Raw genomic sequence first — 27084 nt, forward strand, 5'->3', positions numbered from 1 at the left:
GAGGTAAAGAGCTTCACAACTCAATCTACTATTTCTAGGTGATATCAGAAAAATACTTTAACATAAAGATCACCAACAAGTACTCCCCCACTTTCAGATGATGAGCTATTTCAGCTTAGAGTGACCATATTTAATATATATTTTCAGCACCTAGCACATAGTAGGCACTCATTTGTTGAATGAAGAAAAAAACTCTCATCTGTCCAAAGATACATTTCAACTAAAATAGTTAGAATAAAATGTTTATTGTCTTCACATGAAATTACATGAACCCTACTCCCCCACATAGTTGAGAACCTTATATTGTTTCATTTTTAAAATATTTTAAAAATTGCTTATCTACACAACAAAAACCATGTCCAATGTAAAAAAAATACTTTTCTAGTTTTGAACTATTGGAATTAGTCTCAGAAGAGCTCATCTGATTGAATTCGATACAAGGTCTTTCTCAGATTACTCTGTGTAATCTCCCAATTCTGCATGATGCTTGCAATACCCTTCAGCTGTCAATCAGTTCTTCCGATCTTTATTCAAGGCCCAAAGAAAGAAGATGGAAGTGGACTGAGATAAAAAGGATAGTTTTGTCTATGTTCATATAGTGGATACATTCAAGACATATATATGGACAGAAAGGGCACCTCTGCCACAGACTAAGTCTTTGATCTGGGTTAAGTTAGTTCACATCTCTGAACCTTGATTTTCTCATCTTTAAGAGAGATTCATCCTAGAATCTTTTAGCTCCAATGTTCTATGATTTGGTTTTAATAGATGCACACACTGACACGCTAATACTTTTTGCTGGAGTTTGGTCAGTCCTTAGCAAATCAGAAGTCAAATACTGCTCCACTTCTTATTCCACATCTATACTTGAGGCAGAAGCTAATGGAGAGCTGGGCTCCAAAAAGACCCAAGTGCAATTCTCATTTTTGGCTGGAGCAACGCCCGTTATGTAATTCAATAATTTAAATAGTGTCTAGGTTTAAATGCCAGAGCGTTTTTTTTTTTTTTTCCTGACACTGCACACTGGAATTACATGATGAACTCTGTTCTACTGCTGCCCTATTCCCACCCCTAGAGATTCTGCTTAATTGATCTAGGTGCAGCCTCGGCATCAGAATTTTTATCAGCTCTCTGGGTGATTCTAACCTGAGAAAAAGTTGACTATTGGCATAGAGCAGTGATTCTCAAACTTTAATGTGCATCAGTCACCTGGAGGGAGTATTAAAACAGATTGCTGGGTGCCCTACTCAATTTCTGATTCAGTAGGTCTAGGGTAGAGCCCAAGAATTTGCTTTCCTAAGAAGTTCCCAGGTAATGCTGATGTTTTTGTCCAGAGACCTCACTTTGAGAACCACTGCCACTAAGGGAATATTGGTGGTGGCACCTGAAGTCCTGAGTTTAAATCCTGATTCTATTATTACCACCTATGTAATCTCAGTAGAACAATTTATTCTCTTTTCTTTAGTGTCTTTTTAACAATACTTAGACTTCAGAGTTGTGAGGCATGAAGAAACAGTGTTACCAATCAGGGTTTAGTTTAGTACCTGGCACAGAATGTAGTAACAGGTATTAATTTCCTTTTTCTATTATACATGTCTAGATGGTGTGATTAAGTTAAATCAATAGCATTGGTTAAAACTTGGCAGGAAGAGACGATTGAAGCAAACAATGTCTTATTACAATTGTATGTATAATATAGGATAAATGTAGCAAAGTGTTTTAAGTAAATGTCTTAAAAAAGATTTTCATTCAATTTTTAAAACTTTGAACATAGTAATTTAGGTGGGAATATTAGCTACAATCGATAAAGTGATAGAAATGTTAGATACAATCTATAAATAGGATGAATTTTTTAATGACCTACAATGGACTCTGATACTTCATCTACGATAATTTAATTTTCTAGAGAATCAGAAATAAGAATATAATTGAAGTAGCATACTTGCCTAAACCTTTACTATATTGATCTTTAAATGCTACTTAATTCCAGAGAAAACCTGAATTATTAAAGTGCATTGGAATCCCTATTATCAACCAAAGCAAAACCTCTACCAATGATGGGATAGGATAGGTGTTTTTATTTACATATACCAACAAACAAAAAACAAAATAGCTTTCCTTGCTGCTTGCCATTTGCTTCCTTTTGTATGTCTCAAGGTTCTCTCAGGAGTTAATGTCCAAACCCCGAAAGGAATCCTGGGAGGAAAGCAGGCCCACTGCAGAAGCTGCTGCACATTCCTCCAGATACAGGGAGGGCACCCGAGGTTGTGCCTCCACAGAGGGGCTGGTTGAGGTGAGAACTGGAATACTGTTAGGGTTTCTCCATGGAACCTATGAATGCAGTTGTCTAAGTGAGTCTCAGAAGTACTGAACAGTTCAGGTCTGAAGGCAGAAATCCTCTTAGGATTGTTTATAGCAAGTTTCTTCTTATACCAATAGGTGACCCAGAGGCAAGGTCTTAACTGGGGTTTTTATTTTTAAAAGCCTTCCCTTTCCACTCTGGCCTGATGCCATTACGTGACAGCTTTCTTTTTCTGAATTCCTAAAAAAAAAAAAAAAGAAAAAAGAAAATGTGTCTGCACGTCTTTGTAGCTGCATCATACTCTGAAAAGTACCATTTCTTTTATTATTGTTCTCAACTATTACTTAACCTGATGATATACTTTTAACTTCTCATCTATTTATGAATTCTCTTGACTGTGAGCTCCTCAAGGGTCCTTAACTTGTCCCCTTCCTCCATGGAATGTTCTCAAGTGCCTCTATTCTCAGTAACCATTCCCTTTGGTTTGCAGTATAAATTTGACACTAACTTATATTGCCTTGCCTATGGAGGTAATTGTATATTATGTGTAAAGGTGTTCTCTTCCCAACTGGAACCAAAAAATAAAACTCTTTAGGAATGGAGGCTATGTATTTTGCTTCTTTGTAAAAGTCATAACAAAGCTGATGTCCAATCAACATTTACAAAATTCTTACCAGATCATTCATGCTAAAAATTGGACACAACTGACTGCCTGAGGGAGTCTTCATACTCTTGCTGTCAAGATTATATAAAGCCTATAGCCTGGCCAGTATATTTAGAGGATGGAAATGATTTTCTTTAAGCCAGAAAATTAGTCTTGGTTCAGCTCTCCTTAGTGCTTTAAAACCAACTTTCAATACCACATGAACAGGAGGGTTCCCACCTCATTTATATCCCTGGTATTCCCTAGCATCCATTCATCCATAAGGTTTCCCCTTGAAACATCCACCAAACTTCCCTAGCCCCTAAAACAAACAAAACTCTTTTCTTCGCCTTCCCTTCAAAACGATTTATTCATTAAAAGCCATAACCAGCGTTCAGAACCTTTCAAAAAACAGTAGCAATCCAAACCCTTTCAACAACCGAATTGAAGCAGAGCTGATTTCATGCCCATCCTGCTGGGAGCAGTCCCTTTCTCAGATTTTGCCTGTTAGTAGAAACAGGAAAGACTGGAAGATAGCCTGAGTTTTTTCACTGGGTTGGTTTGGCCCCATCGCCATAGTTATAGCTCTGACCGCAGTCATTCCAGCTTTAACGGGTCTGTAAGGTACCAAAACAGTCACTAGGGTAGCCCAGAGATTAGTAAGGTTTATATTTACATCTCCCGAATTTTTTAAACAGGCTGACTTGCACAAAGCTGGATTATGGCATTTTACCTCAACTTCACCGCAGCTATTATGAGAAGAAATATTGTTCTAAGATTTTTAATTAGTTGCATCCTCTCTTAAGGCTCACTCTCTCACTCCCGCTACATATCGAATTCTTCAATTAAGATTATCCCTTAATTCTTACATCAGAAACCCAGAAACCAGAGTTGCTTTCTACCTCTTTAATTCTCCGTAAGGCATCACTATTATACTATCATATATGAATACGTACGTGTGTGTGTATGTATATATATATATATATATATATTTGCTTTTTTAAAAAAGTAGAAATTCTCTCCTTATTCACCTTTGTTTGATACAAAGTAGGTGCCCAAGTAGGTAGTTAGAAATTAAATAAAGGACACAAAAACTTCCCAACGAAGATCATTAAAGAGAAAAATCCTTTCTTCCTCTTATTACAGCTGATCTTTGACACATGCCAGGTAAGAAAAAAGGAATCACGCATGGTGATGGGAAGACTGGACCTCTCCCTCTCTGGGTTGCAGCTGAACTTCTATTGGTGGTTCTAGTAAAATATATAACTCTTCATTTGTTCTAAGCAAGTCCTTCTTTCAGCTTTCCTTCAAACAATGCCTTTACTCTCCCACTAGAGTATGAGGATTTAGAGATTTCGAGCAGCAAGGTTCTGGTTGGGTAGCAGTCTCTTTAAATCGTGTGTTGGCTATGTAGAGAGAGGGAAAGTTATGGGAGAACGGCAGGGGAGGAGGGTGAGAGAAAGAGAGAAATGTATCTTCTTCTCTGGGAGCACTGGAAGAAAGCAAGCTTTTCAAAGTCGTTGCCGGTATCTCACGAAGGCCCAGGCTGCTACCATGATGAGGGCAAACACTGGCACCAGCACCACAGTTACGGGAATACCACTTGGCTCCCCTTCACCGTGATGTCCTATAGGCCCATTCTGCACCTGTAACTGGAAGAGGAAGAAAAATGTTAACTCTAGTGACCAATGTGTGTTTACCACAACTGAAATGTCCAAGCTGACACATTACCTGGGTCTACAGTCTCTATACCACCCAAAGCTGTAAACCCCAAGCACTATCGAACAGGAGTCCTCTCTGTCTGTCCTGAGTTGATACAACAATCTCACCAATCCTTTGGAAACAAAATAAATCTGATGGGGAGGCATTTAACCTTGCTGTGCTACTGACCTAAAGGGACCCCTGAGATAACCTCTTTCTATTTCTGTACTGTCTCCACCAAGCTATATGTGTATCATACCAGCAAAATGAAGATACGAGGTGAAGCCTGTTGATCCTATAGGGAGCCTGGAAGTTACTGGGCAGGGGCAGGGGGTGTCCATCTTTCTAGAAAGATTATCAGTCATCAGAGTGCAGTAAGAGCAGCTCTGAGCAATGTTAACACAGGTGCAATGCCATTATTTAGAAATACTTTCCAATTCCCAAAAGGTACCCCCTACTTCTGAAGGTGGGGTCCTGTCCTTCATCCCCTATTCTGTAATACTAGGTAAAGATAAAGGTGAAACCTACATGGAATGGAAGTAAAAGACTCAAAGGTAAATAAGTAAAAATAAATCATATCCTAACAGTTGTATTTTTTCATTGCCTAAGCATTCCCTTTTGAGGCTGGTGGTCTTTCTTTATTTCAATCAATTTTGTAAAAGGTAGCCTTTCTTAACATTACCTTTTTTTTAAACCGTTTTTTAAAACTGAAGTATAGTTAATTTACAATGTTGTATTAGTTTCAGGTGTACAGCAAGGCGATTCACTTATATACATATTCTTTTTCAGATTCTTTTCCATTACAGTTATTACACGATATTGAATATAGTTCCCTGTGCTATACAGTAGGTTCTTGTTTATCTACTTTATACATAGTAGTGTGCATCTGCTAATCCCAAAACTCCTAATTTATCTCTCCCCCACCTGCCCCCACTATCCCCTCTGGTAACCATAAGTTTGTTTTCTATGTCTATGAGTCTATTTCTGTTTCATAAATAAGTTCATTTGTATCACTTTTTAAGATTCCACATATAAATGGTATCATACAGTATTTGTCTTTCTTTGTCTGACTTACTTCACTTAATATGATAATCTCTAAGTCCATCCATGTTCCTGCAAATGGCAATATTTCATTCGTTTTTACGGCTGAGTAATATTCCATTATACACCCCCCCCCACATCTTCTTTATCCATTCATCTGGACACTTAGGTTGCTTCCATGTCCTGGCTATTGTAAACAGTGCTATGAACATTGGGGTACATGTATCTTTTCGAATTAGATTAACATTAACTTTTAATAGGTAAGTGGCAGCAACTGCGATGCCATTTTTAGTTACATTTAATCTCCTCATTACAATCCATGAAACTCTGACCCCCTCAATCTGAAAGACAAGACTGAACAAACTACCTTTTCTATCCTCTATCCCACCTCTACATCTTTCATTCATTTCCTGATGAGATGTCCTGAGAGAACATGCTCAATAGAAAGACATGTTTTTTAGGGCTAGGCCAATTCCTTGACCAGAAGAATCTGTTTTGTTTGGAGTTATTTATGGATGTTTCCTAAAAAATGAACCTTGTAAATCACTTCTCACATGCCTTCAAAAAGAACACTAATCATATCTAAAGCATATGCCTGTATTTGCTTGCCTTTACCTATTGCATACATTCTCCCATGCTTTCGAAACAAAGAAGAGCCAAGGCAGAAGCAGCTGAATACCAATATGTCTCCTATAAACCTGTTTTCTAATCCACCACACTGAGATTCTGCTTGCAACCCCAGCTGTTTTCTCAGGTATCTTTTGTGCCTTGCCCTCTCCACTTTTTTTTACTATCTCCTGTTGAACTCTTCAGCCTTTGAAGCCTCACTCAGGAGTTAATGAAGCAAAGACAGCATCAGTTCAAGAGGGAGTAACTTTAAAGGTACAATTAAACTGTGTTGTAAATGCATTCCAAAGTCCTTCATGCTATGAGAGGAATTATGTCCACTCAGGCTTCTCTTCTCATCATCCAAATTATAAAACACTAGGAACTAAGGAATGGATGTAGAATAGGTGCTAACTTGACTGAATTCTGAATCCCATTTCCTTTCTCCTGGAGCTCCCCTTTGAGCACTAGAACTTTGGTCAAGAGGATCCCCAAGTTGATAAGAAAAGCATTCGTTGTGGTGATAGGGAAAAGCACATAGTGGGTATCAAAAAACCCACCATCGTTGCACTTAAGAGTTTCATAAATAATAATGTTCAAGGGCAGACATATGTTTCCTTCCCTAGTATGAAATAAAATTGATTCTGGTTGTATTTTTCCCCATTTATTTTAATTTGGTTGTCAAGCTTTATCTTTAGGGCACATTACCTTGAAGCTACGACCTGGGTTGCAAACATACTGTTATAAATTTCCTTTAATGATAAGCAAAAGTCTCAGAAGACCCCTGCCTGTGCCAGACAGGTTCTTCAAAAGAATGACAGTGAAAGGAAAAAAGCCAAACACACTACTGAAAATTACACCACATGATTTATTCACAACGTTACAAAAGCCTGGTGGCAGCAAATGACACCTACCCTGTGCTGCACTCTCAGGGACACAGCATAGCCTGCATTACGAAAGAGGTCTACAGCATCCTGGTGCAGCAGGTTCTTTAGGTCTTGGCCGTTTACCTGCCAAAAACAGCAAGGAAAAGCAGTAAGAGATGTAGAATGTGAACTCTCATAAGTCAAAGATTTACTTTCCTGTGACCAAAGATTTAAAAAACAAACTCCTACAGAGCAAATTCCAAGGGCTAGAAGAAGGGGTAAAGTTACTTAGAACTCAGAGTAACTTTTTTCATTTTTGAAGCTATGTTTTCCTAGAACTGAGGTTACATGGGCCATCTGAAGAGCACCTAAGTTTAAAACAACAACAACAACAAAAGGAATCTCTCCTTTCTCTGAGCTCCTACTGTCTGCCCTGTTTTGACACTTGGGATTCTGTTACTGTATTTGTATGTCTTCCACGAGCATCAACCTGCTTCCCTACAGCTAACATGGTCTCCCAGGTTACCACTCTATCCTTTATATGTTTAATCCCTGGCATGGCCAGCTTCAGCTCTAGAAATACAACTCGGAGAAGCTCTTCCACAATTTAGTTTGATGTGGTACAAATCTACTAGCTCCTTCTATTGTTCTTGTTTTCTTTTGAACAAATTCCCTTGATTCCATGGATATCCCTATTCTCCTCAAATTTACTAAAAACCATATTTCTGTGATGATACAAACTTCTAAAATGTTTCGGTGAAGGTGAGTCCTACTACTTAAAGGTGAGAGATGTGAAGGGCTCTGGTATTAACACTTCTCAGTGTCAGGAGTGACACCAGCCACAAGTGGTATCTATTCTATGCTGCACTCAGTGACACAGCATAGCCTACTTTATGCAAAATCTACATATCTTTTATACATGTCAATGTCAGCAATGGCAGCAAGAACATCTAGTATATTTGGTAGGTTCTGTGCTATATGTTTTACATACATTATCTCACTGAGAAATCACAATAATCCTATGAGGTAGACACTATTTTTATCTTGTTTTCACAGAAGAAAAAACTGAAGCTTAGTAAGGCTACATAATCTACCCAAAGTCATAGTAAGTGTAGAAGCTAGGGCTATAGGGGTTTTATATCCTGGAAGGAAGACTAAAGTGCCCTGGCCTTTTACTGCTCCTTCTGCACTATTTTCCTCCACCTTGACTCACCAGCTATTCTTTCCTCAGCTGAAGATCAAGTCACTGACTTATTCAACCTTCTCATCTTCCTTGTCACAGTTTTCCTTCTCCAAGAGGTTCAAAATTGTCCCTCCACTCTATTTCCTGCTGATATCCTTTTGAATTAATCTATCAACACTTTGGCCTTATAAACTGTCTACCTTTCCAAAGTGAAGAATTCCAGCTCTATTCCATTCTAATCGCCAACGGGCATAAGCCTTCAACTTCAACATTAGGCATGCTACAGCTCCAATATCTCAAACTCTTAAAAAAAACAATTTCTACTTTCTTCATACCTCCTATACCTCTGTGAATGCCCTCCTTATCCTCACCAAAGCATTTTACACATCTAGGAGTTCCTAGTATTTCAAAAAAGCACTTGGAAAACTATTAGAATCCCTCATCCCCATGATCTTCTGCCATCTTTCCAGTGCTGGGCAACACACTGCATTTACTTTCCTTGTCATCAGTGCGTTTAATATTCCTAGAGAAAGATACACAGTCACATTCTCTACCACAGACGCATACTAGCCGGCTCCCACTGCGTCCTTACAGCCCTTCTCATCTGGTGAACTCCCTAATAAATATGCACTGGTAGCTGTTCCAAGACCTTTCCTACCATCAAACTCCAACTCCAATCACCTCTCTCTTCTCAGCAGATTCCTTTGCCTTATCTTTCTTGAGAATACTGAGAACTTCTGAAAACACTTCTCTCCATTTTCTTTCCTTTCCCCTCAGTTCCTTGATATCTCTTAGTGCTGCTTTGCCCTTATTTCTGAATTAGGGTTCCTTTATCTAGGCTAACCCATTTACTAGTGCTCTTGATCGTATTCCTCCTAGCCTCCTTACAGAACGTAAGCAGTCACTTACCCTCTTGATTCCTTAATTATTATTGTTCTCTGCTCCTTCTCAACTGAAGTTACCCTCATCTATTAAAACACACACACACAAGTATTTCTTGGAACCCACCATCACCCTCTTCCCATCTTCTTTCTCTCCTCTTTCTTTGCCAATCTTTTTGAAAGAACTGTTTCATGCGCTGTCTCCACTTCCTCAGCATCCGCTCCCTCTATTTCCTTGTGTTCCCAATATATGAGGTGGGGGTGGGGTGGGGGGGCAGGGAAGAACATGCTGCCCCTGCAGGTCAGCCGTAACTTCCAACCACCAAATCCTACAGCCCTTTTTCAGTGTTCGGACCACCTCCTCCCTTCTGCAGTTCTCTCTTGTCTTAGCTTATGAACACTTGGATCTCTTAGTTCTTGCACTATTCTGTATCCCTTCCTTCCTTCTTAAGGTAAGTAAATATTCCTCAGTATCAGTAGTCCTTTGTCCTCTTCTCTCCCATGGTGAATTTTCACAATTTCAACTATCATCTGCTAGACAACTCCCACATTTTCATCCCTACTTCTACTTCTGGATTTGCCGGTTTCCTGCTGGGTACCTATTCTGCCAGCTGGGGCATATTCTGTTAAGACCCCAACTCAACATATCCAAAGCCTCTTTTTTATTTCCCACAAAACCAAACTATCCTGACTTCTTTCTTATTGACACAATCATTCCTTCAGACTAAAATTTTGGTAATATTTAAAAACTCTCTCTACTCTGTCAATCTTTACATACAATATATTGGCAACTCCTGTAGTCTAACATAATAACATTACTCATACGTTATTTTCTTTCTATTGCCTCTCTCTTTAGGTTATGAATACTTTTAGTTGAACTACTGGGATCGCCTTCTCTCTAATTTACTTTCCTCTGGGTCCTCCCTCATTCTAACCTATTCAAACATTATGTCTCCAGATCAATCTTCCTAAAGTATAATTCTGTTCATGCCACTTTATTGCTCAAAAACAAAAACAAAACTGGGAGCAGGGGAGGAAAGAGTGCATGCCTGATTTCTCATCCTGGTATGCAAAGTCCTCCAGGAAATGAAGGACTGGAAACCTACCTTTCCAGTTTAATCTTTCATTACCCTTTCATACATCCCATGCTTTAGCTAAATCACACAACTCACTGATCCTGGGACATAAAACATATATTCTTACCTTCATACCTGTGCTCAAGCTATACCCATCACCTGAACACCTTTCCCTTTGAAAAAATTCTATTTATCTCCCAAGACTGATCTTAAATACGACCAGTCATGCTACCTATAGTGTAGAAATGAATACAGGGTTTTCTAGTTGATAGACTGTGATTTCACGCTACCAAGCCACCTAAGTTAGTGATGCAGTCTTGTCAACAAATACCAAAGATGTCATAGCTCCGTATCAGAGCCAAGTTTCATAATGATATGAATGCAAGTGGGAAAACTGAGTCACTACATGACATTCAATGACAGGAACTGAGCTCAAAATAATCTTTGCTGTAGCAGTCAGTTTTAATAGCCGGGAATCACTGTATATTTATTATCATGTCTGGAGCTGTCTATCCATTTTACATGTACTAACTTATTTAATCTTCACAATAGCCCTATAAGTTAGGAACCCCATTTTATGAGTAATAAAACTAGAGAGGCTATGCAACCTGTCCATGGGCATACAGAATGGAGGTAGCAAAGCTAGGATTCAAACTCAAGCAGCCCAGCCCCCAAACCTTCACTAACAACACTAAACTTTAGAAATTTACATTGTAAGCAAGAATTTTATTTCTGCAGCCTATCGCTATCCATCACATTAATGTTGGAAATTAAATTTTTATTGGTTTTGGAGTTTCGGTTTTGTGTTATACTATACGTTTTAGAGTTGTATGAAAACAGTGTTTATATGTTAATATTTTTATTCATTTTTATATATTGAAGTGGCATTCACATTAATAAAGCAATTTAGTTAAGTGCCACTTCATTGACAAGGCCTTTCTAGATAACTGCACTAGATGTGAATGATTTACTTCCTGAATCTCCATACTATGTAACTATCTTAAAGCTCAAACTGATCTCTGTCTTATAACACTTTATATTGGACTGTAAATAACTTAGGCTGGATCTCAACTCATCATTATAACCCTTATAGTACCTGAATACTACTCTGAACAACATTTGAGTATAATAAATGCCACACAATTTCCTGAGGTTTGGCTGCAGAGTATACTCTGCAAAAGCCATAACTACACAAAGCCTGGGTGACATTTATTGATATTACACAAAGGTGAAAGGCCTAGACTCTAATAGCAGCTCTAGCTGCCAATGACTCAGTGTGTAATCTTGGTCCTCACGTGAGTTTCCTTTTGCTAGCAGGGAAGAAAGACATTGGGTGACATCAGGCAAAAGACCACAGGCCAATTATACCTTTCAACCCTCCTAGTTAATTCTAAAGGTATCCTAATATGTGAGGTCAGTTACTCTAATTGCTTAAAAAAAAAAAAAAAAAAAAAAAAGAGGCCCTTTAGAAATGCAAAGGGAGTTTCTTTTTTAAAGAACCATTTCTCATCCTTTGCCCAAGTATGCTGGAGGTAAACCAGCTCCATAAAACAAATGATGATTCTTTCTCAATTGACAATATATCTCTGTACTCCAAAGCCAAATCTGCTTTCCAATATTTACCTCCTCTAACTGTTTTTACGGATTCCAGCTCATACTGACTAACCTCCAAGTTCTGTAGATTTTTATCCCTAAATATATGTGGAATCCACTTTCTCTTTATCACCATCCTTACTAATATAGACCAGAGGTTCTCAAAGTATGGTCCCAGGACCAGCAGCATTAACTTGGGAACTTGTTAAAAGTGCAAATTATTAGGTCCCATCCTAGCAATCTGGTGAAGTTTGAGTTAGCTTTAACCTAAACTGCCTGAATGTCTTCTCCACACCCAGCCTACTTACCCTACTTAATCCATAGTCTATGCATCCACAGATTCCATCAGTGATTTTCCATTTACTGAGTAGTGATTTTTCAAATATAAGTCTGTTGACCCATTCCAAAAGTGGGTCAAGACCAGTATTTAATTTTAAGTAAGTGAAATTAGAAGAAAACACAAAATATTAGAATGTATCATATATAGAAGAAATAGGTATTATTTTGTTAAACTTTGCTTCAGTTATGTGTGTGTGCATGTGAGTATTTCCTATTATGGGTCATAATCCAAAATGTTTGAAAGACACTTGCCTACAACAGTGCTTCTCAAACTTTATTCATGGGCTTACCCAAGGATCTGTTATAATGCAGATTTTTATCTGAGTGGGTCTGGGTCTGAGGAGCTTCCTGAGACTCTGCATTTGTAATCAGCTCCCAGGTGACAGCCAGATTCCTTGGACCTCACTTTTACTACCAAGAGCTATTCAACTGAGAAATTTTAGAATACTGCTCAACTTGCTACTTCAGTTTCCTTAACTCATGATATTGTAAGTTATATTAAACTTGAGATATGACAGATTTGCAACATGCTAGAAAATTTTGCTAACTGAATGTTCAGAGTGTTGGGATTGTGGTACTCTAGTTAGCCAATGGGGAGTCATACAATTTTTTGCTTTAACTGTGGTTATCAATCTATGAGTTTCCTATTTCTTGCCTTAGGAAAGGAGTAACTGAGTTAAAATATGTTTTCTTGGATGATTAATAATTTTGGATTGCCTTAGGATAATCTAACATTATCTTAGGATAATGTAAGAGTTACTGGAGCACTAACTATAGGGTAATACAAATACAGATGTATAAAATATAGAGAAAGAATGGGCTCAATTTAATAAGCACTGACCTCAGATTATACTCTGGATATTTTCATTTTCCCCCAAAATCTTGAAGTGAATTACAATTTTGGGGGAGGGGTTCTCTTTTTTCATTAAAGGTGAAGGAAGAAAAAAAATACATTATCTAGCTCTAATTAATCAAGCCAAACCAAAAAAGTTATAATTCATTCACAGAGCAAATAATTTACTAGATGCTTACTCTGTGCCAGCTACAGGCCTACATGTTGCGGATAGAGATGAGAAGACAAAGACTCTTCCTTAAAGGTACTTTGTCTAAAGGATTCTATATATTTCAACATCTCTGTAGCTGATTGGATGAGGGTTTCTGGTGGGTCTTCCCCATTGATCTAAGAGCACAGACTGGTCTTTCATTTTCTTTTAATTTTCCATGGCACCTGGCACAGTGCTCTGCAGGCCATCAAATACAATAGTTAATACATGTTGATGACACTCAACTCTTTTATTCACCAAAGTAAGAATTCTGTTTGAAGAGAATATGAAATGCAGCTGACTAATGGCCCAATCCATGCCATTCTGTTATATAATAGGTTTGGTCAAAATGGAACATTAATCTGTATCCTATAATCAGCTACATCACCCTGAAGTTATAAGTTTCATTAAACATGTAGAGTTCACTGAGAATTGACTATTCTTGACTATCTACCTCCCTTCATTTAGGTAGACACACAGGAGAAATGAGAAACCTAGATAGTTTATTTTTTTACAAAAATATAATTTCCCCAGGTTCTCTGATAACCTATATAAATATTAAAGCATTCTCACCATCACACACACACATACAAATGAACTTTGGGTAAGGACTCTCCAACCCTCATCTCAACTTCAGATCTTTTCTTCTATTGGTAATATCTGTTTTTGTTTCATGGTTGTCAGATACAACAGGGTCTTAAAAATCATTTACATTCATCCACAGTGATTACAAAAAATTAAATTTCACTTTTGATGAGAAAGGAGAAACTACATGATAAATCATGCAGTTATTTAATTTTAGAACTTGAAATTAAGATAAAACATGGGCATTATTTAGGAAGAAATGGAAAGATTAAATTAATAGTTAATAATAACTCACCTGAAATCTAGACCACTTAATGATACTTCTATTAGTTACCCAAAATGGATATGTACTAAGGAAAGGACACATTATTAGTCTGATTATCTGGCAACAGTTAAAGAGTTGGAGCAAATTTTACAACATGGAAAAATAACCATGTGAGAAAACTAGTGAATCCCATAAAGAATAAATGAGAATATGGGCTAATAAATAATTTAGCATCATTTTACAGAGACTCCAAAGCCAATTATAAATGAGTACTTAGGTACATCAAAGAGATAAAGTGAGCTCAAGAATAGATGGAACCATTTAATGGTTAATACCTAACAAGTTCACTTAAGGATACAGTGGGAATAGGATGGTGAGACGATATTTCTTAAGAAACAGGATCTAGAATTTGAATTTTGGAGCAAACTCTTGGCAGGGAAACTGGAGTCAGGGAATATAGCCCTAGATAAAATAGAGAATATGCTGGCCTTTTCCTCTTGCATAAGCTCCATCTTTTTCTCTTTCTCTGTTGTCTTTTTTTCTCTCCGTTATCTGTCTTACATTTTTGCCTTTTCTTTGCCTGGCATTTCTTCCTCTCTTCTTTCACATACTTTTTCCTTGATTGGCTAGCACATAACCTTGAATCAATGTCCTACATATATTTGTAGTATTTTATATCTTGTAGAGATCTTTGTAATAATTCTTTTATTTTGATAAAGTCAAGTCCTCTTTGCTAAAAATTTTAAAGACAAATGAGCTCAGTTTTTTAGATATCTACTTTTCTTTTCATTGACACTTATCTCCTACCATACCTTTTTAAAAAACTTCAGTGGGCTTCAAATAATTTCTTTTCTCTCTGAGGTGATGGCTCACATAAGAAAGGCTCCTTATCTTGGCTTGTGTCTAATAAATTCTCTCACATTGAGGTTTACGTCTTTTTGTTCCCTAATTCTACCCTTAATAGAAAAGACTAATTTCAGTTTTTATACAGAACCATACATAAACTCTATTATTAAATAACCATGCAACTTTCTGTTTAGGATAACGAACCCTAGCTCCTCACTCATCTTTTAGGAGGCAATACAGTATATGGGTTAAGAGTAGAGGTTCCAAATTCACAGACCAAGTCCTCTGCCATACACTAGTTGAATGACCTTGAGCAAGCTGTTTGACCTCACCAAGCCTCAGCTTCCTTAGCTGCAAAATAGGCATAATAATTGTACCACTTCATAGGGTTGCTACAATATTAAATAAGTTTAAAGTTCTCAGCATATTGCTTGGCATAGAGTGCTCAAAACTTTCTAACCATTCTCATTTTTCAATAATTTACCTTTAACCAAAGCTTTTTGAGTAATATGGCTCTCTTCTTAACCCCTGTATCTTTCAAGTCCCTCTTCACCATGGAGCCTAGTTCCCAGTGTTCTGGAGAGAATGCAGTTATCTGTCAAAATATTAAACTACATACTATACTTTAATCTTAACAACCCATTCTCAAGTTTTCCTTACTGTATTTCCTGATCCAAAAGGGCAGGCAGTAATCTTCCCAAGGAAGGAGCTGGGGGTAGGAACTAGGGTCTAGGGAGCCGGGGACAGTGAAGGAGGTGGAAGCCAGTTCTCACCGAGAGGATCTTATCACCCTCCTGGAGCCGCCCATCCAGGGCTGCAGCCCCGTTCTCTTTGATGCTGCTGACGAAGATGCCACTGTCATTGGAGACATACTGCTGATCTGTGCCACCGACGATGTTGAAGCCCAGCCCTAAGAAAATCATGGAGGAGTTGTAAAGGAGATAGGGGTGAAGAAGGAAAGGGATTAGAGAAGATGAGGAGGAGGAGAAAGGAAAGGCCTTGTGGCAAGGGTGGGAGTTGGGGAGTGGGGGGCGGGTAGGAGGTGGGGAAGTTAAGACTGTGATGTAGCTGGTGGCTAGTCATGGGCAAGGTCAATGATTAGTACGATTATTATCACCAACAGAGGTCAAGAGTGCCGAGAGTTGCCCACTCAGACCAGGCAGGACTAAAAATACAAACACAATGATCAACATGGTTAGGTGAATATAAAAAGAAAGACCTATACTGAGCTTAGTGAAAAAATAACGGTGATTCTTTTAAGATGTGCTTCTGCTCACATTTGATTTTGATTCTGTTGGTGGCATTCAGAGGCCCCAAATCTTGACTTTCCTGCTTAGAAGAAGCTATGCTTTAAACTAATCGGCAAATGAACTGTTCCTTATTTAGTGGGAGAGAGATTCTTAAACAAACCATCCCCTCAATACTTCTCTGAAGTTCAGGAGAGTTTGTGGATGGTGGTGCTTTGGAAGAAATGACCTTGGGAGTTCATTTTTTTTTTTTTCTAGGTTGAATTGAGGGGGCAGTACTGTAGGCATTGGCAGAAAACCTGGGAACTAAAAAGGTAACTTATGCTTCATGACAGGACTAAATCACCAAATTCACTCTTCTTTCCTTTTATACCTCAAGTACAAATAACCACATCCTTGGGTACAGTGATTGCCAAGTTTTATTCACTATAGATAACTGATAACCTATTGATTAGCAACTACCCATTTCCCCCTTTTCCTAGCCCCCGGCAATTACCATTCTATTCTTCACTTCAATGTGTGATTATTTTAAACAAGGATAAAATTTCAGTTATGCAAGATAGAAGTTATGGAAATCTGATGTACAACATTGTGCCTTACAGATAACAACAGCCTTATTAGACACGTAAGAATCTGTTGAGAGTAGATCTCATTTAAGTGTTCTTAACACAATAAAATAAAATTGAATTAAAAAAAGAATGAAAATTGACTACCAAGGTAATTTCTCCATGGACCAAACACTAAGTTGTGGGAAGGACTTTATTTTACAAAACCATTTATAAAGGGATTTTATCTATGCAATAAAAAGAAATGAAAGAAAAGGGAACTTCCCTAGGGCTTTCTTTATGTCAGGTACTGTAGAATTCAAAGCCACAGTGCAAAGAGAAAGGAGATAGTTAGGAAACAATTGAAAAACAAATATCTGGCAGCACAACTGGAAAAAATAGCCATAATCAGTAGCCTTCTACTGGTTTCAATAGAAAACAGATACTTAAGGTGAGAGGAAAGCTTATAAGTGAACCTCACAATATTATCATAAGCAGTAGCGAATCGATCTATGATTTAAGGAAACACATGGCCAAAGAAGGAAGCAGCAGGAAATGTCTAATTGAAATATCATACCTCGTATACAGTGTACCTATAGCTAGAGAATGAAAAGAATACATAATAGAAAGAACTTCCACTGGAAGATGACTATTTCAACTTCTTTAAATGGTAGGGTATGAAAATTTTATGTTACTAAATGGTTTCCCTCAGAAAACTCTTAATTTGAATCATAGTGGGTGGGAGGGATTGGAAAGGGGATGGGAGGTAGTTAATTTAGATCAGATGGAAAGGTAGGTGGACCTTGATTATAAAAGGCTTTGAAATAACTTTAAGACTGTGACAAGTTTGAGCAGGGTGGTTGAGGCCAACCAGCCTCTCTCACTACTGGAAAAAACTATCTGGAGAAAATCTTTCAATGAAATTCAACATCCTCACCAAACACTAGAGCTGCCTCTGGGGATCCTGGGAACAGGAAGTATGTGTTAAGCAGCTGAATGCAACACAGTAATTAGGAAGAAAAGGGACTCTGCTACCGGTTATTTAAAGCTACAGAACAGTGATTAAAAAAGGAGAGTGGATGGTGACCTAAATTGGAAGGAAATCCAAAACAGAGGGGCTATGTGTATATGTATAGCTGATTCATTTTGCTGTACAGTAGAAACTAACACAACATTGTAAAGCAACTATACTCCAATAAAAATTAAAAAGAAAAACAAGGAGAGTGGAAAAAAATCTTACCAAACTTTTCTATAAACAAACAAGTGTAGTCTACTGCCCCCATCACATTATATATAGGCATGTTTATAACCATGCTTATTGCTACTTCAATTGTAAATGAACCACACCAATTAATATGAGAACTTCTGGACTGACATGAAGTCCCTTTCTACGGTTACAACATTTACAAACTGAACTTATCCATAATTTGAAGCATCGCTGCAATAAATGGGAGTTGCTGAAGAACTGAGTAGCAATACTACCAGTTTAAACTTGGGCCCCATGGATACCTACGTAATCCTCAGTCCACTTATGCATTAAAAATTATTGATCATTTACTGTGTGTCAGGCACTGCATTATATTCTGAGGAAAACATAAAGCTAAACTGGACAGTCCCTGCTTTAACAACAAATAGAAATTGATCCTTTTTCCTGTCCCTTTTAGATTCTGCAGAAGTAAAGTCAGAAGACCTGGCCACAAATTCAACTCCATAACTTACCTGGTATGCGGACTGAAACAAGTCAGTGTATCTCTGATCCTCAGCTTCTTCTTCTGTAACATAAGGATTATAAATTCTGTCCCCTCTACCTCAAAAGGTAGTTGTTAGCATCCAATAACATAAAATCTGAAAAAATCCTTTATAAACTATGTAGTGGTTGCTATATGGAGTAGCTGCACTAAGAGTAGTTGTCAATAAACTGGTAGTGCCTGCGACAACCCCAAACTAGATAGTCTGATGGAGAAAGGATGAATAAATATAAAGTACAAATGTGAAAAGTCTTGAAATACAGGAAGACAGAGGGATTAAAAAGTCCACCCATCTATTAATAAGACAAGAATGGATTGGAACTCAAACTTATTGAAATTAAGGATGTCTCTTACCTGTGACCCACACATCTCCCTCATGAGTAGTTTCTAGCAATGGTGGTATTTAAAATATGCAGTAACCAGGCCAGCACATGCACCAACCAGATGCCAGCTAGAAACAACCAGAAGGGGAAGGGCTATCCCAGTATATAACTGCTGATTATTGGCTACGTCCTAGGAAAATCTTCTATAAATAGGGTGGATCACATATCTTGATTTGTCTGGGAGTCTTGATCTACACCTGTTATCTCTGTAATTAAAATAGTCCCCTTCAAGGTCAAAAGCATCTCAGTTTGGACCAATGTGATCATCCTATCAAGGGTAATGTAAGAATATGTTAATTGTGCATGTTTTGTGGTATTGAGGAAATGATGGTAATTTAGGTGTCCATCCTTTGGGGCAGGGGTCCCCAACCCCCAGGCCGCGGACTGGTGGTCCATGGTCTGTTAGGAAACGGGCCACACAGCAGGAGGTGAGCGGCAGGCAAGGGAGCAAAGCTTCATCTGCTGCTCCCCATCACTTGCGTTACCACCTGAACCATCCCCCCCCACAACATCTGTGGAAAAATTGTCTTCCACGAAACCAGTCCCTGGTGCCAAAAAGGTGGGGGATCGCTGCTTTGGGGAACAGGCAACTGAGAGATAATTAAAATTCAGAAGCACTGAATAATCATACACAAAGTAACAGAGTTTTAAAATGTAATGTTGGTATTAATAGTATAAAATCTTCTTAAAAACACATTCATGCAGAACAGTATTACCTATTTACAAAAATGCATGCATATTTAAGGACATGTAAAGACACATTATCTGTGAGGAAAGGATACAGGGTGAGGTTTAGGGATGAAAGGTAAAAATAAAACCAAAGAGGGACCTTGCATGTACTCATGAGGACAATGTATTATGGAGCTGAAGAGTATAATTAATTCAGTTCTTGGCATCTACTATCCAAAAGGGGTTGAAGGGAGAGGGAGAGAGAAAAAGACGAGGACTCAATAGACTTTTTAAAAAAGTGAGTGAATGAAAACGTACTCCATAGTGAACCCTGGTTATAATGTGCCAATAAATTTTTTAAATGTGGCAAGATTAAAATGGATTGCTTGGCCTCTAGTTTGGAAGAGAAGTCTAAACACAAAAAAGTACAGATGGCGTAAGAATGACACCATCATAGGACTGGGAGAGAAAGAAAATGTGCCTAGTATAAGAGCCCTGTAAAATTAAACAAGACATGCCGTCTTGTGGACTCCTCCTGTCTCCAGGTCTGGATCTTGAGCTTGTTTACAAATAAGAGCAGCAACAGCAGCAGCAACAACTAATATTTATTAAGCGTTTAATATGTACCAGGTACTATGCTAGGTACTCTATGTACATTATCTCATTTAGTCTTCTCAACAAACACATGAAGTGTTTATCACTCACATTTTACAGGTGAATTTAAAAAGTGAGGCAGGAAGAGATTAAGTAACTTGATAAAAGGTCACATAGTTAACTCTTTGCAAAGCCCAGACACTAAGTTAGGATGTTTGATTGCTAAGTGTAAGTTTTAAACCATTTTGCTATACTGTATCTTTGTAGAAAATATGAACAACTGCTTTAGAAAAAAGTCTGCGAAGTCAACTTGTTTGGGGGCTGGCTTGAATAAGCAATGCTGGGATAATGGTTGTAGAACAATCCTCAGGGATAATATATTCCAGAGGAAGAATTGGTCATTCTGGAGTTCTGTCACCTTAGTCAGGGTCCCTATTGCTTACTATCATGATAGAGAAGGAAAAATCCTTCATTTCCTTCAGATTCTTCTCTTTAAAATCTAAAGGTTATAAAGTAAAAGAGCAGTGTTTCACAATCTGTTATTCTGGAAAAATTAATTCATTAAAATGAAACAAAGCAGTCCATTAACCCTAATGATGATAGCCACTGTTGAGTTATGAACACTAGACTGACAAACACTCTACTTTCCCCCTATGTACCTGCAGGGTTTTTCTATCCCAAGATAATCTAATTTTCCCTAGACACCAGTCAAGCTCTATTGGTCACACAACCCAATATTCATCTAATCATTTTGTGGTAAAATATATGTAACACAAAATCAAGCACCACTGGACAAACAACTTACTGTTTGTTTAGAGGTAAAATATATGCAACATAATATTTAACACTTTAGCCATTTTAAAGTGTATGATTCAGTGGCATTAAGTACATTCACAATGTTGTGCAACCATCACCACTATCCATATCCAGAACTTTTTCATCATACCAAATAGAAATTCTATATACATTAAACAATAACTCCTCGCTCCTCCCTCCCCCAGCCCCTGGTAACCTCTATTATACTTTCTGTTGCTACGAGTTTGCCTATTCTATATACCTCATATAAATGGAATTACAAAATATTTGTTCTTTGTGTCTTGCTTATTTCACTTAGCATAATGTCTTCCAGGTTCATCCATGTTGTAACAGGTATCAGAATTTCATTCCTTTTAAAGGCTGAATAATATTCCATTGCATGTACATACTACATTTTGTTTAATAAACTGTCAATGGACATTTGGTTGTTTCAACATTTTTGCTATTGTGAATAATGCTGCTATGAACACTGGTGTACAAGTGTCTGTTTGAGTTCCTGTTTTCAATTCTTTTTTGGTATATATCTGGAATTGAATTGCTGGATCACATGGTAATTCTATGTTTAACAATTTGAAGAACTGCCCAACTGTCTTCTACAGCAGCTGTACCACATTTTAAATTCCAAAAAGCATTGTCCAAGGTTCCAATTTCTCCACATCCTCATCAATGTTTGTCATCTTCATTTTGGGGGGGTTTTGGGATAGTAGTCATTCTGATGAATGTGAAGTGGTATCTCACTGTGGTTTTGATTTGGATTTCCCAAAGGCTAGTGATGTTGAACATCTTTACATGAGCTTATTGCCCATTTATATATTTTTGAAGAAATGTTTCTTCAAGTTCTTTGCTTATTTTTGAATCCGGTTGTTTTGTTGTTGTTGTTGTTGAGTTGTAAGAGTTCTTTATATATTCTGGGTGTTAATCCATTATCAGATATATGGTTTGCAAATATCTTCTCCCATTCTGTGGGTTATCTTTAACTCTCTTTATAGCATCTTTTGAGTCATAAATTAATTTTGGTAAAACCCAATTAATCTTTTTTCTTTTGTGCCTGTGCATTTGGTGTCATATCGAAAAAATCATCACTGAATCCAATGTCATGAAAAAATTTCCCTATGTTTTCTTCTAAGAGTTTTAATCTTAGCTCTCATATTCAGGTGTTTGATGCATTTTTAGTTAATTTTTGTATATGATGTAGGGCAAGGATCCAAATTCATTCTTTTCCATGTGGATATCCAGTTTTCCCAACATCATTTGTTGAAAAGACTGTCTTTTCCCTCACTGAATGGTCTTGGTACCCTTTCAAAAATCATTTGGCCATATATGAGAGGGCTTATTTCTGGGCTCTCTATTCTGTTCCACAGCTCTATATATCTGTCCTTATGTCAGTACCACACTGTTTTGAATACTGCCGTTTTGTACAAGTTTTGAAATCAGGATGTTGTGAGTCCCTCAACTTTGTTGTTTGTTTTCAAGATTACTCTGGCTATTAGGGAGTCCTTTGAGATTTCATATGAGTTTTAGGATGGGATTTTCTATTTCTGCAAAAAGGCAGATGAGATTTTGATAAAGATTGCACTGAGTCTGCAGATCGCTTTGGATAGTACTGTCACCTTGACGATATTAACTCTTCTAATCCACGAACATGGAATGTATTTCCACTTATTCATGCCTTTAATTTCTTTCAGCCAAATTTTGTAGATTTCAATGTACAAGTTTTTGTCTCCTTGGTTACATTTATTTATGAGTATTTTATTATTTTTGATGCTATTGTAAATGGAAATATTTACTTAACATCCTTTTCAGATTGCTCATGTATAGAAACTCAACTAATTTTACGTGTTGATTTTGTATCTTGCAACTTTGCTAAGTTTATTATTAATTCTAAGTTTTTTTGGTGGAACCTTTAGAGTTTTCTACATATAAGATTGTATCATTTGTGAACAGAGACCATTTACTTCTTCCTTTCCAATTTGTATGCCTTTGATTTCTTTTTCTTGCCTAACTGTTCTGGATAGAATTTCCAACACTATGTTGAATAGAAGTGGTGAAAGCAAGCATACTTGTCTTGTTCCTGATCTTAGAAGAAAAGCTTTCAATCTTACATCATTGACTATGACGTACCCATATATGGATTCTTCATATATGACCTTTATCATGTTGAGGAAGTTCCTTCTATTCCTAGTTTACTGAGTGTTTTTAACGTGGAAAGGTGTTGAATTTTCTCAAATCCTTTTTCTGTATATTGAGATGATCATGTGGGCTTTTTTGCCTTCATTCTATTAATATGTTTTATCACATCAACCAATTTTCTTACATTGAACCATCTTTGCACTCTTGGAATAAACTGCACTTTGTCATGGTATATAATCCTCTTAATAGGCTGCTGAATTAAAGCCATGTAGCTCTATGATCACCATAGCCTTCTGTGTGGAGACAAATTTCTAAATCACCACCACAGGGAGTAAGACCCAAATAGAATCTAGCAGCTTCACTGGTTGGAGGAAATGGGGATCAGAGTTTGGGGAGGGTGAGGTTGCTGGAAGTTGCAGGGCAAAGTTCTGGAAAGGAGGAAGTTAGACAAAAAAAAAAAAAAAAAAAAAAAAAAAAGAGCTCCAGGTATTTGCATGAGTCTTTCCAAGAGGCCATGTATACATTAAGTGGAACTCCACAAGGCTAGACAAATAAAAACTAGTAAGTTATAGGCTGAACAATTCTCAGAGTTCATGCAAGGCAGGGAGACTTTCAAATTTTGACCAACAAAAAAAAAAAAAAAAATTTTGACCAACCAGAATCGAAATCCTCAGCGATTCACTAGGAAATTCAGTGGAGACCCACCTAGAACATTTGGAGGGCTCAACTATCGCTGAAGTGAATGCTACTTTCGACTCACCCTAGAAAAGCTTACAAACAGGTCTAAAGAGGTGAAACTGACCTGCAAGTTACTTAACTGCCTACCAAAACAAATTCAACAATGTAATATTAAAAATGTTAATGTAAGAAAACAAAATGCAGACACTGAATAATGTAACAATCACAACATCCAGAATCTAATTAAAAATTTTTAACATGCTAAGAAGCAAGAAAACATGACCTAGAATCAAGAAAAAAACTGGTCAATAGAAACAACCAGAAATAATAGAGGATAAAACTAGCAGACAAGGATGTTTAAAAGGCTATTATAACTATGTGGAAATAATTAAAGGAAGTCAAACATAATGAGAAAATGGAAGTTTTTCCCCCAGTCTTGAAGCTGATCTTGACTTCATTTTGAGCTGATTTTTGTGCACGGTGTAAGACAGTAGGCCAGTTGCATTCTTTTGCATGTGGCTGTCCAGTTTTTCCAACATCTTTTATTGAAGATACTATCCTTCCTCCATTGTATATGCTTAGCTCCTTTGTCCTAAATTAATTGACCATATATGCATGGGTTTATTTCTGGGCTCTCTATCCTGTTCTACTGATGAAAATGGAAGATTTTTTTAGGAAAATGAAACTTATAGGTTTGAAAACTAGAATATCTGGAAGGAAAAATACACTAGATGTGAGTAACAATAGATGTGATACCACAGAATAAAAGGTAAGTGAGAAGACATAATAGGGAAACCACAGTAACATGTGGGATAACAGGACATGGTTTAATATATATGTAACTAGAGTTCCAGAAGGAGAGGAAAAAAGGGAGATAGAAAAAAATGTCTGAAGAAAACAAATGGCTCAAATTTGATGAAAATATAAATAAACAGATCTAAGAAGCTCAACAAACCCCAATCAGGATAAATACAAAAGAAAAAAGCAGTAAGACATATCATAATCACATTGCTCAAAACCATGTATAAAGAGAAAATCTTAAAAAAGTAGTTCACAGGGAAAAAGGACACCTTAAGTACAAAGGAGTAAAGATAAGAATGTCAACAGACTTCTACTCAGAAACTATGCAAGCCATAAGTCAATGAAGCATCATCTTTAAAATGCTAAAAGAAAAATACAAGTTAACTTATAATTCTATGTCCAGTGAATACAGCCTTCAAAAAGTAAGGCAAAACAAACACTTTGTCAGTAAAACAAAAGCTGACAGAATATGTCTTAAGTAGATTTACATTATGATAAATATTAAAGGAAATTCTTCAGGCAAAAACAAAATACTGAATGGAAACTTGGATCTCTATGAAGGAATGAATACCACCAGAAATCATAAATACATGGGTAAATGCAACTTAAAATAAAAAGAATGAACATAGATATACTAAGCAGCTGGACTGACCATATTAATAAAAAGTAAATTTTGGAAAAAGGAATATTACAAGGGATAAAAAGGGGCATTTCCTAATAAAAAAGGAGTCAATTCATAAGAAGATGAAACACTAGATATTAATGTACCCAATAACAGAATTTGAGTATCAATGAAACAAAAACTGAAATGAGAAAAAGACAAGTCAAAAAGGACTATTGTAGATTTCAACATTTCTCCCTCAGTAATTGATAGAACAAGTAAACAGAAAAGTCAGTAAAAATACGGAACACTTGAACAACACTAAGAATGAACTTGACCTAATTTACATTTACAGAACAACATACTCAGCAACTATAAAATAAACATTCTTTTGTAGTGCAAAGGGAATGTTCACAAGGATTGATGGTAGGTCAAGAAAGTAAGTCTCAATAAATTTCAAGACAGAAATGAACTAGAAATCAACAAAAATAATTGTATTAGTCTTCTTGGGCTGACATAACAAAATACCACAGACTGAGTGACTTAACAGAAATTCTGTTCTGGAGGCTAAGGAAGTCCAAGATCAAAGTACCAGCAAGACAGATTTCATTCTAAGGTCTCTTCTCTTAACTTGTAGGTGGCCACCATCTTGCTCTCTGGTCCTATGACTGCTTTGTTACACACAAAGAGAGAGTGAGCTCTCTGGGTCTCTTTCTATAAGGACACTAATTCTATAGGATCGGGGCCCCATCATCATAACTTCATTTACCCTTAATTACTTCAGTAAAGGCCCTATCTCCAAATACAGTCACATTAGAGATTAGGGCTTCAACATGTGGATTTTGGAGGGACACAAACATTGTCCTCAACAATAAGATATCTAAAAAATCCCTAAATGTTTGGAAAACAAATAACCTATGAGTTAAAGATGAAATTATAAGGGAAAATAGAAAACATTTTAGTTGAATGACAAATCAAAATATATTAAAAACTGTGGGAAACAATAAAAAACTAAATAAATGAAGATACACCATGTCCTGGACTAGACGTCTTAGTACTTTTAAGATACAATTCTCTCTAAATCAAAATGGATTTTTATTTATTTTAATTTTTTTATTGACATATAGTTCATTTACAATGTTGTGTTAATTACTGCTGTACAGCAAAGTGACTCAGTTATACATATATATATACATTCTTTCTCATATTCTTTTCCATTATGGTTTATCACAGGATATTGAATATAGTTCCCTGTGCTATACAGTGGGATCTTGTTGTTCATCCATTCTATGCATAACAGTTTGCATCTGCTAATCACAAACTCACAATCTATCCCTCCCTTCCCCTGGGCAACCACAAGTCTGTTCGCTATGTCTATGAGTCTGTTTCTGTTTCGTAGATAAGTTCATTTGTGTCATATTTTAGTTTCCACATATAAGTGATAGCATATGGTATTTGTCTCTTTCTAACTCACTTCACTTAGTATGATAATCTCTAGATCCATCCATGGTGCTGCAAATGGCATTATTTCATAAAATGGATAATTTTAATGTAATCCCAGTCAAAATCCAACAGAGATGTATTTGTAGAAACTGACAAGCTGGTTCTAAAATTTACATGGAAATTAATATTCTGGGGTGGTTTTTCTGAAACTTATATTATTAAAGTTCTAGAATAGTCAAAACATTTTTGAAAAGAAACAAAATTGGAAGACTCACACTTTATTTCAAGGTTTACTATAAAGCTACATTTGTCAACATACTATGGTATTTGTATAGAGAAAGACAGGCTAATGGAATCAAACTGAGATCAATATTGGGCCCACATATAAATGGTCAACTGATTTTTGATACAGATAATAATGTATTTCAATGGTGAAAGGATAATGTTTTCAATAAGTGT

General features: G+C 36.9%; 1 protein-coding gene across 4 annotated transcripts in view; it reads right to left on the minus strand.

Moving 5' to 3' along the window:
• The window catches only part of SYNJ2BP (synaptojanin 2 binding protein), an 81590-nt gene that overhangs the window by 6611 nt on the left and 47895 nt on the right, over window positions 1-27084 (minus strand). For 2 of the 4 annotated variants that reach the window (XR_014015431.1, XR_014015432.1), the window contains exons 3-5: window positions 15744-15880; window positions 7208-7303; window positions 3977-4597 (exon numbers count right to left, since the gene is read on the minus strand). Coding sequence is in view for 1 of the 4 variants with exons in the window: in XM_081229447.1 (XP_081085573.1) it covers window positions 4457-4597; window positions 7208-7303; window positions 15744-15880 (374 nt within the window). In the remaining 3 variants the exon portion in view is untranslated. Of the gene's footprint in view, window positions 1-226; window positions 4598-7207; window positions 7304-15743; window positions 15881-27084 lie in introns of those variants that run through there. The other 2 variants (XR_014015433.1, XM_081229447.1) reach the window with 2 other exon arrangements.

This window comes from Mesoplodon bidens, assembly GCF_964165515.1.
Source record: "Mesoplodon bidens genome assembly, chromosome: 3".
Taxonomy (NCBI): Eukaryota; Metazoa; Chordata; class Mammalia; order Artiodactyla; family Ziphiidae; genus Mesoplodon; species Mesoplodon bidens.